General features: G+C 59.6%; 1 protein-coding gene across 1 annotated transcript in view; it reads left to right on the top strand.

Moving 5' to 3' along the window:
- LOC123369228 (zinc finger protein 629-like) overlaps positions 1–14,725 on the top strand; it is a 30,344-nt gene that overhangs the window by 1,872 nt on the left and 13,747 nt on the right. Inside the window, exons 4-9 of the mRNA XM_045014584.1 lie at positions 147–273; positions 667–816; positions 1,107–2,341; positions 8,950–9,096; positions 12,027–12,231; positions 12,444–14,135. Of these exons, the coding sequence (XP_044870519.1) occupies positions 147–273; positions 667–816; positions 1,107–2,341; positions 8,950–9,096; positions 12,027–12,231; positions 12,444–14,135 (3,556 nt within the window). The remainder of the gene's footprint in view (positions 1–146; positions 274–666; positions 817–1,106; positions 2,342–8,949; positions 9,097–12,026; positions 12,232–12,443; positions 14,136–14,725) is intronic.

Genomic DNA, 14,725 nt, shown 5'->3' on the forward strand with positions numbered 1-14,725 from the left:
CCACAATGCACTGGTGCACGCAACTCTGGGCCGCGTGAAGGTGTCTGCCCAGATAGTCCCAGCATGCACTTGGGCACTGGCCAGCTCCACCCCTCCGAGAGCAGGGGTGTGGCCGTGGCGCCCAGTGGGGTCCCTTGTGGTTGCAGGCGCCAGTGACGTTCGAAGAGGTGGCCGTGTATTTCACCGAGGAGGAGTGGCGTCTCCTGGACGAAGGGCAGAGGCGGCTCTACAGGGATGTCATGCTGGAGAACTACACCAACGTCAGCTTCCTGGGTGAGGGTCCGCTTCCCATGAACCTAACCCTAGCGGTGAGGGTCCGCTTCCCCAGCTCTAACCACTAGACCCCACTCCCCTCCCACAGCTGGGGATAGAACCCAGGAGTCCTGGCTCCCAGCCCCCCCTGCTCTAACCACTAGACCCCACTCCCCTCCCACAGCTGGGGATAGAACCCAGGAGTCCTGGCTTCCAGACAACCCCTATCACTCGATTGTTTTACCCTATAATAAGTATTTCACCAATGGAATGATCCATCTGTCTACACCCATATCTATCTCCCCCCCCCAATACCTCTCTCTCCAATACCCTTGGCCCTTTCCATTAACACATCCCCCAGCAGAGGCAACTCAGGCCCCTCCGGGAGCTGAATTCCGATCTCTGCTTTCCTAGTCCCTCCGGTCTGGTCTGGAGTCTCACTTGATCTTCTCCCCCGGCTGGCAGGATTCCCGGTCCCCAAACCGGCCGTGATCTCCCGGATGGAGCGAGGGGAGGCGCCGTGCGTCCCGGATTTCCAAGGCTCTGAGGGGAGGGAGATCCCAGGTGAGGAGCTCGGCGACCGTCCGCGTGTGAAGGGGAAGGTTTGTCCCGTCTTGCTGAGTGTCGCCCCCAGTGGGTGCCCTGGCCCCACGGCAGGAGCCCTTCCCTCCCACAGCCTTTGAGGGCTCAGCTGGGTCATTGGGGCAGAACCAGCCTCTCTGCTCCCCTCGGGGGGAGGTTCGGGAGCTTGGTTCCTGTCCATTGGGTTTTCTACTAGTCACCAACCCCTTTGCTGCCCCCTCTGTCCGCGGCACAGGGAACGAGCCCCAGCTGGAGTCTCTCTCTCCCCCCAGCAGGTGCCGGGACGGGGAGTGAGAATCCCCAGCAGAGAGTGTATCTGTGCGGGACTTTCCCCTGGAGATCCCAAGAGGACGGATCCCAGAATCCTTCGGGAGCAGCTCAGTGCAGGGTGTTCCCACAGGGATCCCAAGAGGACGGATCCCAGAATCCTTTGGGAGCGGATCTGTGCGGGCCGTTTTCAGGGCGATCCAAAGAGGACATATCCCAGCATCCCTTGAGAGGGGATCCACACAGGCCGTCCTCCACCCCGCGGCCCAGAGGGGCCCGTCCAGGGGCAGGAGCAGGGGGCCGGCTGGGGCTGCCCGGGGCCCCCCGACGCGGGGAGCGGCCCACCATCTGCGGCGAGTGCGGGAAGGGCTTCCTGCAGAACTCGGATCTGGTGAAGCACCTTCGCACCCACACGGGCGAGCGGCCCTACAAGTGCGCCCAGTGCGGGAAAAGCTTCACCCAGAGCTCGGCCCTGACCCAGCACCGCCGCACCCACACGGGCGAGCGCCCCTACCCCTGCTCCCAGTGCGGGAAGTGCTTCACCGAGAGCTCCACCCTGGCCCAGCATCGGCGCATCCACACCGGCGAACGGCCCTACCGCTGCCACCAATGCGGCAAAGCCTTCAGCCTCAGCTCCACCCTGAAGAAGCACCAGCGCACCCACACCGGCGAGCGGCCCTACATGTGCGAGGCGTGCGGGAAGAGCTTCGGGGAGAGCTCCCACCTGGCCAACCACCAGCGCGTCCACACCGGGGAGCGGCCCTACCGGTGCAAGGAGTGCGGCCGAGGCTTCAACCACACCTCCACCCTCTTCAAGCACCAGCGCACGCACACGGGCGAGCGGCCCTACCGCTGCGGGGACTGCGGCAAGGCCTTCAGCTGGACCACGGCCCTCAAGCAGCACCAGCGGATCCACACGGGTGCCAAGCCGTACCGGTGCGGGGAGTGCGGCAAGACCTTCAGCTGGAGCTCCACCCTCAACCAGCACCGGCAGGTGCACTCCGGGGAGAAGCCCCACGTCTGCCCCGAGTGCGGCCGCGCCTTCGCCCGCAGCTCCCACCTGGCACAGCACCGGCTGGTGCACTCCGGGGAGAAGCCATTCAAATGCGGGCAGTGCCAGCGGAGCTTCATCCAGAACGCCCACCTGGTGTCCCACCGCCGGCTGCACGCCGCCCCCGCCGGGACGCCCCACGGCATGGAGGAGGGCCCTGGGGACCGGGGCCTGGTTCAGCTCCCCCCCTGAGCCTGCTGCTCCCCCGCTCGCCAGCCCTGGCTTGGGGGCGCCTGTGTGCACACCCTGGTGTCAGTTAGAACAGCTTCAGCGCTGCCGCTGGCACCCAGGCCCCGCCCTCTTACCCAGGCCCTGCCCTCTTACCCAGGCCCCGCCCCCTCAGATGCCCCACCCTCTCAGGCCCCACCCCCGAGATGCCCTGCCCACCTAGGCCCTGCCCCCTGAGACACCCTCACCAGGTTCCGCCCTTAACATGCCACTCCTGCCCAGGCCTCGCCCCCTAAAATGCTCTGAAATGCGCCCTCCTGCCTAGGCCCCACCCCCTGATGCCCTGCCCTCCCAGGTCCCACACCTGACCTCCTCCTAGGCCCTGGCCCCAACAGGCCCCCTGCTCTAGCCCTTCCCTCCCAGACCCTGCCCCGATAGCCGCCTCTTTACCAGTCCTCTCCCACTGGTCTGCCCCTCCCTCTTAGTCCCCGCCTCCTGACAGGCCCCTCCTCCCAATCCCCCCTCACCACGCCCACTGCTCCGCCCCATACCTCCCAAGCCCCGCCCCTAAGCTGTCCCTTCCCACCCAGGCCCTGTCCCGGACACTGGAAAACATTACAGAGACCGTTTGAGTCTGATTTAAGGGTGGGATCTTGGGTCCCAGCTAATTAGCACCTTCTCAAACGCTGAAGCACCGACATGGGGAACACAGATTTGATAACAGGCTCGTCTGGCAAAGATCTAACCAGATCTGACGGCTGGAAGTTGAAGCTTGACACATTCAGACTGGAAATAAGTTGAGAGGAATTAACCATTGGAGCGACCTACCGAGGGACGTGGTGGATTCTCCATCGCTGGCCATGTTTAAATCACGGTTGAGTATTTTTCTAAAAGCTCTGCCCTAGGAGTTATTTTGGGGACATTCTCTGGCCTGTGTTACACAGGAGGCCAGGCTGAATGATCCCAGCGGTGCCTTCGTGGCTTTCGTGAATCGATCGACCCCAGTCAAGATAAATCAATGTTATGTTTGCATGTATTAAACCGATCGCGTTAAAGTCTACGTCGTTTCTCTGCTTGGTTAAAATCAAACTAAATGTGTTACTCTAGAGTCTAGACACAGTCTAGACATTAGTCTACATTTGCGGGCAGCATGGACTTTTTTTTTCGTTTCCATGCCAGTTCCAAAAAATGTTTAAAAAATCGTTTTGCAATGACCAGAAAATTAATTCCCCCCCCAACTTTTCAGTGAATCAAAACGCCGGAAAAGAGAATCATTTTGGGTCGAACAACATATTTTGTTTGACCCAAAATGAAACATTTGGGGTGTTATATAATGTTTTACTTAAAAAATAATAATAATAATAATAAAAGGAATGAAAATTTAGAATTTGAAAAGTCATTTCGAATCAAAAAATCGAAACATTTGGGGTTTTTTGGCATTTTTGGCAGGTTTTTTTTTTCCTCCTCCCAAAACAAGTTGGTGAAACTGATGCAAATCTTCAGTTTTCACACACAAAAGTTTCAGTCAAAACTTTTCAGAAAACTCTAGATACAGACTGAAATTCCAGTCTAGCATCTCAGATCAGTGGTTTTCACACTGTGGGTCGTGGCCCAGTCAGGGCCGGCTTTAGGAACAGGGGGTCCCGATTCCAATACCCGGCGGCGGTCCAGGTCTTCGGCGGAAGGGAGGTCCTTCCCTCACTCCAGGTCTTGCTTAGACCCCCCGCTGCCAAAATGCCGCAGAAGACCCAGAGTGAGGGAAGGACCCTGCCCCCCCCCCCGCTGCCGAAGTGCCGCCAAAGACCCGGACCGCCTCCGGGTGAGTAAAAACATTGAAAGGGCGCCTAAGGCCCAGGGCCCGAATCAGGGGAATTGGCCTAAAGCCAGCCCTGGACCCAGTACTGGGTCGCGGAATGGAAGGCAGTGTGTCACGGCGGCTCTGGTCAGCACCGCCGACCGGGCCATTAAAAGTTCTGTGGGCCGTGCTGCCAGCCTAAGGCAGCCTAGTCCCTAACTTTTCTGACACCGCGCTGCGCCCCGGAAGTGGCCAGCAGCAGGTCCGGCTCCTAAGCAGGGGGCCCACGGGGCTCCGCTTGCTGCCCCTGCTCTAAGCACCAGCTCTGTACTCCCATTGGCTAGTTCCCAGCCAATGGGAGCTGGAGGGGCGGTGCTTGCAGGCCAGAGCCACGCGGAGCTACTTGTGTGCCTCTGCCTAGGAGCTGGACCTGCTAGGAGCCTGCCTGAACACCCCTGCTGCGCTGCTGACTGGGAGCTGCCTGAGGTAACCCTGTGCCCCAGCCCTGACCCCCCCCCCTGCAAACCCGGAGCCCCCTCGTGCACCCCAAACCCCTCATTCCAGGCCCCATCCCAGAGCCTGCACCCCTAGCCCAGAGCCCTGACCCCATCCCGCACCCCAACCCCCTGTCCCAGACCAGAGCCCCCTCCCACACCTTGAACCCCCCATTCCCAGCTCCACCCTGCAGCCCTGAGCCCCTCCCACTCCCCAAACCCCTCATTGCCAGCTCCGTTGGGTCACGGGCACCAACTATTTTCTTCAAGTGGTCCACCAGAAAAAAAGTTGAAAACCACTGCCTTAGATCCAGGTGCTAACCCTTTCTCTTCGGGTATAAGAACGGATTTGGGTTCAGTTCATGGCATTTGGGAAGAAATTGAAGCTAAATGGAAAAGTCTACTCCTATCCTGGGATAAGAGTGCCTTCCCGGGAGTTATTCGGGATAACTCTACTGGTGTAACCGGTACCACTTTCTCATACAGACCAAGCACTACGTTTGGGGAAATTATAGACTGGCAGAATCAAAGAATTTCATTTTTTCCCCTTTTGATGGCGCTGTCGTTTTTCCAAAGTGAGTGGAAGTTTAGAAAAGTTAGAGTGGGGAAAAGGAAATGAGAAGGGGGGGGAAGAATTGAAAAAGTGCAAGGAAAGAAGGCGCAAAAACGTTTTGTAAAACAGTTACAAGAAAAAAATATTGTTTGGGCTGAAAATGATTGAAATTTTTAAATGAAAAAGATGAGGAAAAATACAAAAAAAACCCCCAACATTTAAAAAATTTGCACAGAAATAATCCATAAAAATTTTGCTTGGGAAAGGAAAATGATGAAGTTTTGGAATTTAAAAAAAAAAAAAAAAAAGGAAAATCCCGCCCCCGCAATCAAATTTTTTTTCCTGCCAAAAGTTTTGTAAAAGATTTAAAAGACAAAAAGCCATGGTGCCGTGTTGGAATTAGAAGAACTTTGAAATTCTGGAATGAGACAATGAGGAAAACCCTAAAATATTAAAAACAAACAAAGTAAAAAGGCTTGGGAAAAATGTTAAAGAAAATGAAATGGCTTTGGAAGGAGAACAATGTTGAATTTTTGAATGAAATGAAGAACTGGGGAGGGGGAAAGATACCTGGACATCATTCATTTGTTGCAATCAGTGGCAAAAAAAACAGAAATAGAAAAACACTCATATTGCATTTTTTCTAACAAAAACAGTTTTGCAATACCTTTAAAAAGGAAAGAGAAATTGTTGGTTGGAGAATGAAAATAGTGTTGACATTTTGAGGGGAAAAACAGGGAAAACTCCCCCAAATCAGAATTCCCCCCCCGAGAATATTTTGCTAAACAGTTTTGAAAAATGATTACTTTTCAAATGAAAATGATGTTGACTTTTTGCGATAAAAGACGAGGACAAACACCCCAAATCGGAGGTGCCCCAATATTTGACCAAACTTTTTTACAAAACGGTTGGTTTGGGCTTGAAAACAGTGTCGTTTTCAAGCCAAAACCTCAACGTTCCTCAACTTGCGACAGCAGCGTTGTTTCAGAGCAGAACAAAGTTGTCCGCCATCTCGGGGAGTCCCCTGGACTCGGAGAATGAACTTCTCCAGCCTAAACCGAAGACCTGGAGTCTGTAAGAGGTGTTGTAACAGCCTCATACGTGGCGTGAGAATGGGACACCTATGGACCCATGGGTTACAGCTGAACCGGAGACAAATGGCTACCTTTGATACCCACAACACCTGGTGGAAATACCCCCAGGAGATGGACAGTGGAGATCTGATAATTGGCTTAGATCCTTTTGGGGAAGAGACTTTTTTGGTTCTGTTTGTACAGCAGCCTGCACACTGGGGTCCTGAGCCATACCTGGGGCACCAGGACCCAGATAATCAATTACACTAACTCCACCAAGGATTGGGATGGGGAAATCCCCACTCAGAAACAGACCTAGTTCGTCAAAAGCTCCTTTGGGGATCTGGGGGAAGTTCTTGGGGTTTTTGATTGTTGATGGGGACGGCGGAGATGGGCAATCCAGATTCCCTTCCCTGGGGCTGGGCTTGGCTCCGTCGCCACCAGCGGCTCTGTGGCCCATACGCACCAGCCAAGAGGCAGGGTGGCCAAGTGGATAGAGCGCTGGGCCTCAGGATGCCTCGGTTCTGTTCCTGGCTCTGCCCCTCTCTGTGCCTCAGTGTCTCTCTCTGTAAAAATTGGGCTAATCACCCTGAGCTATTTTTGTACACTGCTTTAAGCTGTACCGATGGACAGTGCTAGCTAAAGGCGTGGTATCATTATAATGCGGCATGGGAGCTGGAGGAGATGGGGAACGGTTCTGAGGGATGTTGAGGCATTGGAGGGAGGATTTTTCCTCGGTGTGTGAGAGAGAGAGAGAGAGACAAATGAGTGAGGCCCCCAGCTGGTGTCACTCGGCCATAGCTCCATCGGGGTCAATGGAGCCAGATCCTCAGTTGGTATCACTCATCCGCAGCTCCACTGGGGTCAATGGACCAGATCTTCAGCTGGTGTCAATTGGACATAACTCCACTGGTTTCAATGGGGCCACATCTCCAGCTGGTATCAACTGGACGTAGCTCCGTCGGGGTTAATGGACCAGATCGCCAGCTGGTGGGAATGAAGTAAACAGATCTATGCCCGTTGACACCAGCTGGAGATGTAGATCACTGGAGTCAGATTCTGCGGAGATGGGACCAAAGGGAGGGGAATTTACGGTAGAGCTATTAATTATCCTGACCAAAGAACTTCTGAAATCATGCCAGGCCGGATTCTATATTCCTCCACACCTTTGCTGCTGCTCCAGTGGGCTCCCTATGCTGGTCTCTGGTTACCCTTTCCAGTTCCAACTGAGAAGCAACACAGCACCGAAAATATTCGAGCTGCCAGGTACGTCTGTTGGCATCTCTGTCTACACAATAAATCTCTTTCCCTAGTCGCCTGTTGTCTGTCTTGAGTTGCCAGTTCAGTCTCTGGTCAGCGCTGAACTTGGCCAGATCCGAAAGGAAATGCCTTGGGACCATCAAAAGGCACCTCCTTGACTCCAGGGCTCTTCCACCGCCCAAGATCCTGATGAGGAGAATGGAAGTGTGGGAGCTTTACAAATACAGGCCACCAGACTCTTTCATCCTGGAAAGGGTGCGGCCAGTTCAAGAGCGGAGTGGCTACCAGCCTCCTCTCTGGTAACAGCCTCAAAGGCGTCATCTGTAGAGGCACAGTCCAGCTTCAGTGGGGAATGTGGAACTTCTTAGAAAGACAATTGGGCTGTGGCTACCCTACCACTTATGTTGGCAAAACTTATGCCACTCAGGAGTGTGCAAAAAACATCCCCCGAGAGACGTAAGTTTTGCTGGCATCAGTAGTAGCGTGCCCAGCGCTCTGCTGGCAGGAGAGCTCACGCCTGTCGGCAGAGAGTGGCTACACGAGTGATCTCACACCCATGCAGCTGCGTTGGTACAGCTGTGCCACTGCAAGGCCTTTGGTGTAGACATGGCTTTAGTAGTTTTGGGATTGGGGATGCCTCAGACCCAAGAGGGGACATGGGAGCTGGGACTCCTGTGTTCTATCCCCAGCTCTGGGAGGGAGTGGGGGCTAGTGGTTAGAGCGGAGGGGGGGGGAGCCAGGACTCCTGGGTTCTCTCCCTGGCTCTGGGAGGGGAGTGGGGTCCAGTGGGTTAGAGAAGTGGGGGCTGGGAGCCAGGACTTGTGGGTTCTAGTCCCAGCTCTTCCAGAGATGCCCTGTGTGACTTCAGGTAAGTCATTGCTTTCCTTTGGGCCTCAATTTCCCCATCTGACAAACGGGGCCTGTCTCTCCCTGTGTGTCTGTGCAGCGCCTGGCACAAAGGAGCCCTGATCATGGGTGTGGTCTGTGCAGCATCTGGCACAAGGGGGGCCGCTATCAGTCTGCACCCGGAACGACCAGAGGCCCCTGCTCTCAGCTGCGTTCTGGGCAGCACCTGGCACACCAGGGGCCCGATCTCAGCTGGGGTCTCCAGATACTACAGCAATACACCTCCTACAAAAATTAAATTCTGCCTCCCCTGCCCCCAGACCTTTGGGACTGTTTCCTGGCCACACATCACTTTGCTGGTGACCCTGCTCAGAGCCTTATCAGGGCAGGGGACTGGCCGGCTCAGAGGGGTGGGGAATGGGACAAGGGGCCCTTCCCCGCTGGGGGGCGCTGGCTCCGATCCTGCCCCAGGGGGACTGGCTGGCTCAGGGGGGCAGGGAGTGGGACCCAGGGCCTCTTACGGCCCGACATATCCCACTGCTGCCACCACGTGGCGGGCCGCGGCGACTGCGCTGGAACGAGACGGCTCCACCTCCGGGGCTTCCCAGGAAGGAAGCGGGGACGGGAGAGCAAAGGGACCTTCCTGTTCCCCGCTCCTCGCCCCAGCCCCTGGGCTCGGCGGGGGGCTCCCTGGGCCCCGGGGGCCGGATCGGGCCCCCCTGGGGTGGGGAAAATCGCCCCCACCCCCCGCGCTGGTGAGTCGGGGCCTCCTGGGATCCAGGGAGGGAACGGAGCCCAGCAGGGTCCCCCCGCACCCAGCCCGCGCCGGGGGCGCACAGGGAAGGGGGTGGTGCAGGGTCCCCCCCCAGCCCAGGGGGTGCACGGGGAGGTGTGGGGGGGCATCTGAGCCCACTGGCTGCAGTGTGGGATTTTCCTGGGCGTGAACGGGTGGGGAAGGCACTAGGCCAGGGGGTCCCACTACGCATCTTTTTGGTGGCCGGTCCCAAAATACTTAATTCACTTTAGGAGAAACCAATACCCCTGCACACAGGCACGTCCGAATCATTGTCATTGATTTCTGTAGGGTTCCTGTTTGCTTGGGTTTTTGCAGCCTCGATAATACAAACAATGTACAGTTGTCTCCGTTCTGTACTGGACCTGAACAGAAGAACATGCAAAGGCCCCGATTTGCGTGTCTGGCTTTTGGTTGTTTCTTTTGCTTTTGGGTTGTGGGTTGTTGTCCCCCCATCCCCCTCCCCATCTGCTCTAGTAAGTCTGCGGCTGTGAAAAGGGCGAGTTTGTATGTTTGTTAATATCCCTTTGCACAGCAGAAGACTTGCCAGCTGGCTGGGAGGCAGTGAAATGTGCTCTTAACAAAACGTCCAACTCTCACCTAACCCAAATATCCCCTTGCATAGCAGATTTACTCAGCCCCGGGGACCAATTAAGCCTTGGAAGGGAGGCAGTGGGGGCCAGGGGTGATGGGGTGGAGGGGTGAGGGGCCGGGGTAGGCAGTGGGGGCCAGGGGTGATGGGGTGGAGGGGTGTGGGGCGGGGGTAGGCAGTGGGGGCCAGGGGTGATGGGGTGGAGGGGTGAGGGGCCGGGGTAGGCAGTGGGGGCCAGGGGTGATGGGGTGCAGGGGTGAGGGGCCGGGGTAGGCAGTGGGGGCCCGGGGTGATGGGGTGGAGGGGTGAGGGGCGGGGGTAGGCAGTGGGGGCCTGGGGTGATGGGGTGGAGGGGTGAGGGGCCGGGGCCGGGGTAGGCAGTGGGGGCCAGGGGTGATGGGGTGGAGGGGTGAGGGGCCGGGGAAGGCAGTGGGGGCCAGGGGTGATGGGGTGGAGGGGTGAGGGGCCGGGGTAGGCAGTGGGGGCCAGGGGTGATGGGGTGGAGGGGTGAGGGGCCGGGGTAGGCAGTGGGGGCCAGGGGTGATGGGGTGGAGGGGTGAGGGGCCGGGGTAGGCAGTGGGGGCCAGTGGTGAAGTGTTTGAGGGGTGAGCGGCCGTGGTAGGCAGATGGCGCCAGCGGAGAGGTCTTGGAGGGGTGAGGGGCCGGGGTAGGCAGTGGGGGCCAGGGGTGATGGGGTGGAGGGGTGAGGGGCCGGGGAAGGCAGTGGGGGCCAGGGGTGATGGGGTGGAGGGGTGAGGGGCCGGGGTAGGCAGTGGGGGCCAGGGGTGATGGGGTGGAGCGGAGAGGGGCCGGTGAAGGCAGTGGGGGCCAGGGGTCGTGGGGTGGAGGGGGGAGGGGCCGGGGTAGGCAGTGGGGGCCAGGGGTGATGGGGTGGAGGGGTGAGGGGCCGGGGTAGGCAGTGGGGGCCAGGGGTGATGGGGTGGAGGGGTGAGGGGCCGGGGACGGCAGTGGGGGCCAGGGGTGAGGGGGTGGAGGGGTGAGGGGCCGGGGTAGGCAGTGGGGGCCAGGGGTGATGGGGTGGAGGGGTGAGGGGCCGGGGAAGGCAGTGGGGGCCAGGGGTGATGGGGTGGAGGGGTGAGGGGCCGGGGTAGGCAGTGGGGGCCAGGGGTGAGGGGGTGGAGGGGTGAGGGGCCGGGGAAGGCAGTGGGGGACAGGGGTGCTGCGGAGTAGGGGTGAGGGGCCGGGGTAGGCAGTGGGGGCCAGGGGTGATGGGGTGGAGGGGTGAGGGGCCGGGGTAGGCAGTGGGGGCCAGGGGTGATGGGGTGGAGGGGTGAGGGGCCGGGGAAGGCAGTGGGGGCCAGGGGTGATGGGGTGGAGGGGTGAGGGGCCGGGGAAGGCAGTGGGGGCCAGGGGTGATGGGGTGGAGGGGTGAGGGGCCGGGGTAGGCAGTGGGGGCCAGGGGTGATGGGGTGGAGGGGTGAGGGGCCGGCGTAGGCAGAGGGGGCACGGGGGGATGGGGTCTAGGGGTGAGGGGCCGGGGAAGGCAGTGGGGGCCAGGGGTGATGGGGTGGAGGGGGGGGGGGCCGGGGTAGGCAGTGGGGGCCAGGGGTGATGGGGTGGAGGGGTGAGGGGCCGGGGAAGGCAGTGGGGGCCAGGGGTGATGGGGTGGAGGGGTGAGGGGCCGGGGAAGGCAGTGGGGGCCAGGGGTGATGGGGTGGAGGGGTGAGGGGCCGGGGAAGGCAGTGGGGGCCAGGGGTGATGGAGTGGAGGGGTGAGGGGCCGGGGTAGGCAGTGGGGGCCAGGGGTGATGGGGTGATGGGGTGAGGGGCCGGGGAAGGCAGTGGGGGCCAGGGGTGATGGGGTGGAGGGGCCGGGGTAGGCAGTGGGGACCCGGGGTGGTGAGCCCAAAGCCCCAGGCGGAAGCTGGAAGCCTGAGCCCCACTCTCCCAGGAAGGCGGGGACCTCCCACCACTGTCTGCTCCTCTGGTGTTTGTGGCTCCCGAGGAGGGCAGGGCCCAACCCCTCCTGGAGGCCCCGGGGGGGGGGGGGCTGCTGCTTTGCCTCCCCCCATCACCGCCCAGGAGGCTGTGCCTGCAAGAAAAGCCCCTGATGGCGGCTGAGAAACGCTGCGGTAAGACGCCCTTCGGTGTAAATGACTATAGTGGAGATCACATTATAGGGCAGAGCTAGGGTGGAGGTGGAGCCCAAGGTTGGGCTAGCAGGGGGCTTGCCCTGGGCTCTGCCTCCCGCCCCAGAGACACTCAGCCCTGCAGTGCCTGTTCGATTGAGCCCTCTGTGCTCTGGTTCGGTGCTGATGGGTTCTTTTGGGTTGTCCTCAGATCGGCGTTGGCCTATGGCCGACCCCCGGAGCCATGGAGCCCGTCCCGCAGCGCTGGGAGGCGGTGAGCATCAAAGTGGAGGGAGAAGAGCCGAGTGCCACCAGGGAGGCCCAGCAGGGGGTGCTGGCTCTGAGCCCGTACCCTGGGGCTGCATGCCCACTGGGCTGGGCTCTGAAAGAGGAGCCAGAGTTCCAGCAGGGAATGGGTAAGAAACTGGGGATGTGTGTGGGGGTGTCTCCCCAGCAGGGGTGGTCTTCTATAGGAGGATGGCTCTAGAGCAGACCCCAGGGCTCAGATTGGATTTTGGTGCAGGACTGGTCAGGGACAGGGATTTGGGGTACCCCCTTTGCTGCATCCACAACCTTCTCTGCCCCAGTTCAGAAAGCCCGTCTGGATTCTCTCTCTCTGTCCCGGCAGGTGATGGTGAAAGCCTGGGATTGGATCCGGCACAGAAAGATCTGGAGAAGGCTGAACTGCACCAGCTCTTACCGATAGCGGACGTCCCCCAAGTAGAGCTGGGTGGGGTGCTGTCTGGAGGACCTGAAGGAACCCTTCCCCAAGCGGATCTGCTTAGGACGGTCTCTGGAAGATCTGAAAGAGACGTTCCCCTACTGGATCTGTGTGAGATGTTCTCTGGAGGATCTGACGGGGATGTTCCCCATATTGATCTGCTTGGGGTACCCTCAGGAGAACCTGCAGGGGATGTTTCCCAGGTGGATCTGCATGGGATGCCCTCAGGAGGATCTGAAGAGGATGTTCCCCATATTGATCTGCGTGGGGTACCCTCAGGAGAACCTGCAGGGGATGTTTCCCAGGTGGATCTGCATGGGATGCCCTCAGGAGGATCTGAAGAGGATGTTCCCCATATTGATCTGCGTGGGGTACCCTCAGGAGAACCTGCAGGGGACATTCCCCAGGTGGATCTGCATGGGATGCCCTCAGGAGGATCTGAAGAGGATGTTCCCCAAGCGGATCTGCAGGGGACGTTCTCTGGAGGATGGGAAGGGGTGGACATGCAGCAGCGGGGGGACCCTCCAGTGAGGAGCCAGGGGAAGCCAGCCCAGCATGGCAGCCTCCCGGCCCCGGCCCCGGAGAAACCTTACAAGTGCTCGGTGTGCGATAAAAGCTTTGGGCAGAGCTCCCACCTCATCCAGCACCAGGTGTCGCACACGGGCGAAAAGCCTTACAAATGTCCCGAGTGTGGCAAAGGCTTCACCTGGAGCTCAGCACTGGCCCAGCACCGGCGCATCCACCGCGGCGAGAGACCTTTCGTCTGCCCGGACTGCGGCAAAAGCTTCAGCCAGAGCTCCAACCTGAGCACCCACCGGCGCACCCACACGGGCGAGAAGCCGTTCGTCTGCCCGGACTGCGGGCGCGGCTTCAGCCAGAACTCCAACCTCGCGTCCCACCGGCGCACCCACACCGGCGAGCGCCACTACCGCTGCTACGACTGCGGGCGGGGCTTCTTGGAGCGGGCGGCGCTGGCTGAGCACCAGCAGGGCCATGCCGGGCATCGGCCCTACACCTGCGGGCAGTGCGGCAAAGCCTTCGGGCAGAGCGCCAAGCTGGCCCAGCACCAGCGCATCCACACCGGCGAGCGGCCCTTCCGGTGCGAGGAGTGCGGCAAAGGCTTCAACGACGGCTCCTACCTGGTCAAGCACCGGCGGGTCCACACCGGCGAAAAGCGCTACCGCTGCCCAGTGTGTGGCAAAACCTTCAGCCAGACCTCTAACCTCATCACCCACCAGACCACCCATACTGGAGAAAAGCCTTTCCGGTGTGGGGACTGCGGGCGTAGCTTCATCCGCCGGGCTCACCTGGCTGCCCATCGGCGCACTCACACCGGTGAGCGGCCGTACCAGTGCGCCCAGTGCGGGAGGTGCTTCTCCCAGCGCTCCACCTATGCCCAGCACCGCCGCACCCACACCGGCGAGCGGCCTTACTGCTGCCCCGACTGTGGCCGGGGATTCAGCCAGAACTCCAACCTGGTGGCTCACCGGCGCATCCACACCGGCGAACGGCCCTACCAGTGTGGCCAGTGCGGCCGGCGCTTTGTCCAGAGCTCTGCCTTCACCCAGCACCAGAAGACCCACAAGAAAGGGCAGGACTAGGGATGGATGCAAGGAGCCGGCCTGGGGACAGCTGTGGCTCACAGGAAGCTGTGCCACTAGGCAGGTCTTGCTCACAGGAAGTCGCCCCACTAGGACATGGTCTGGCTTATAGAAAGTCGATCCATCTAGTGAGCCTCATTCACAGGAAGTTGTGTCACGAGGCAGGTCTCACTCAGGTTGTCCCATTGGGTAGGGCATCTCTGACAGGAAGTCACCCCCTCTAGCATGGGTCTTGCCCACAGGAAGTTGCACCCCTGAGGTGGGCTCACTTTCAGGAAGTCACCCCCTCATGCAGGTCTCTCTGACACGAAGTTGCCCCCCTGTAGGGTGGGTCTTGTCCACAGGAAGTTGTGTCCCCAGGTAGGTCTTGCTCACAGGAAGTCGCACCCTGTAGGAAAAGTCTCTCTGACAGGAAGCTGCCCCCTCAAGGGTGAGTCTTGCTCACAGGAAGTTGCTCCTGGAGGACAAGGTCTTTCCACAGGAAGTTGCCTCTCAAAGTGGGTCTCACAGGAAGTTGCCCGCTTTGGGCAGGGTCTGAGCCATGGGAAGCCACGCCCTCCTGTAGGCCCTTGTGCTCCATTTGATGTA

Source organism: Mauremys mutica, chromosome 4, assembly GCF_020497125.1.
Source record: "Mauremys mutica isolate MM-2020 ecotype Southern chromosome 4, ASM2049712v1, whole genome shotgun sequence".
Classification (NCBI taxonomy): domain Eukaryota; kingdom Metazoa; phylum Chordata; order Testudines; family Geoemydidae; genus Mauremys; species Mauremys mutica.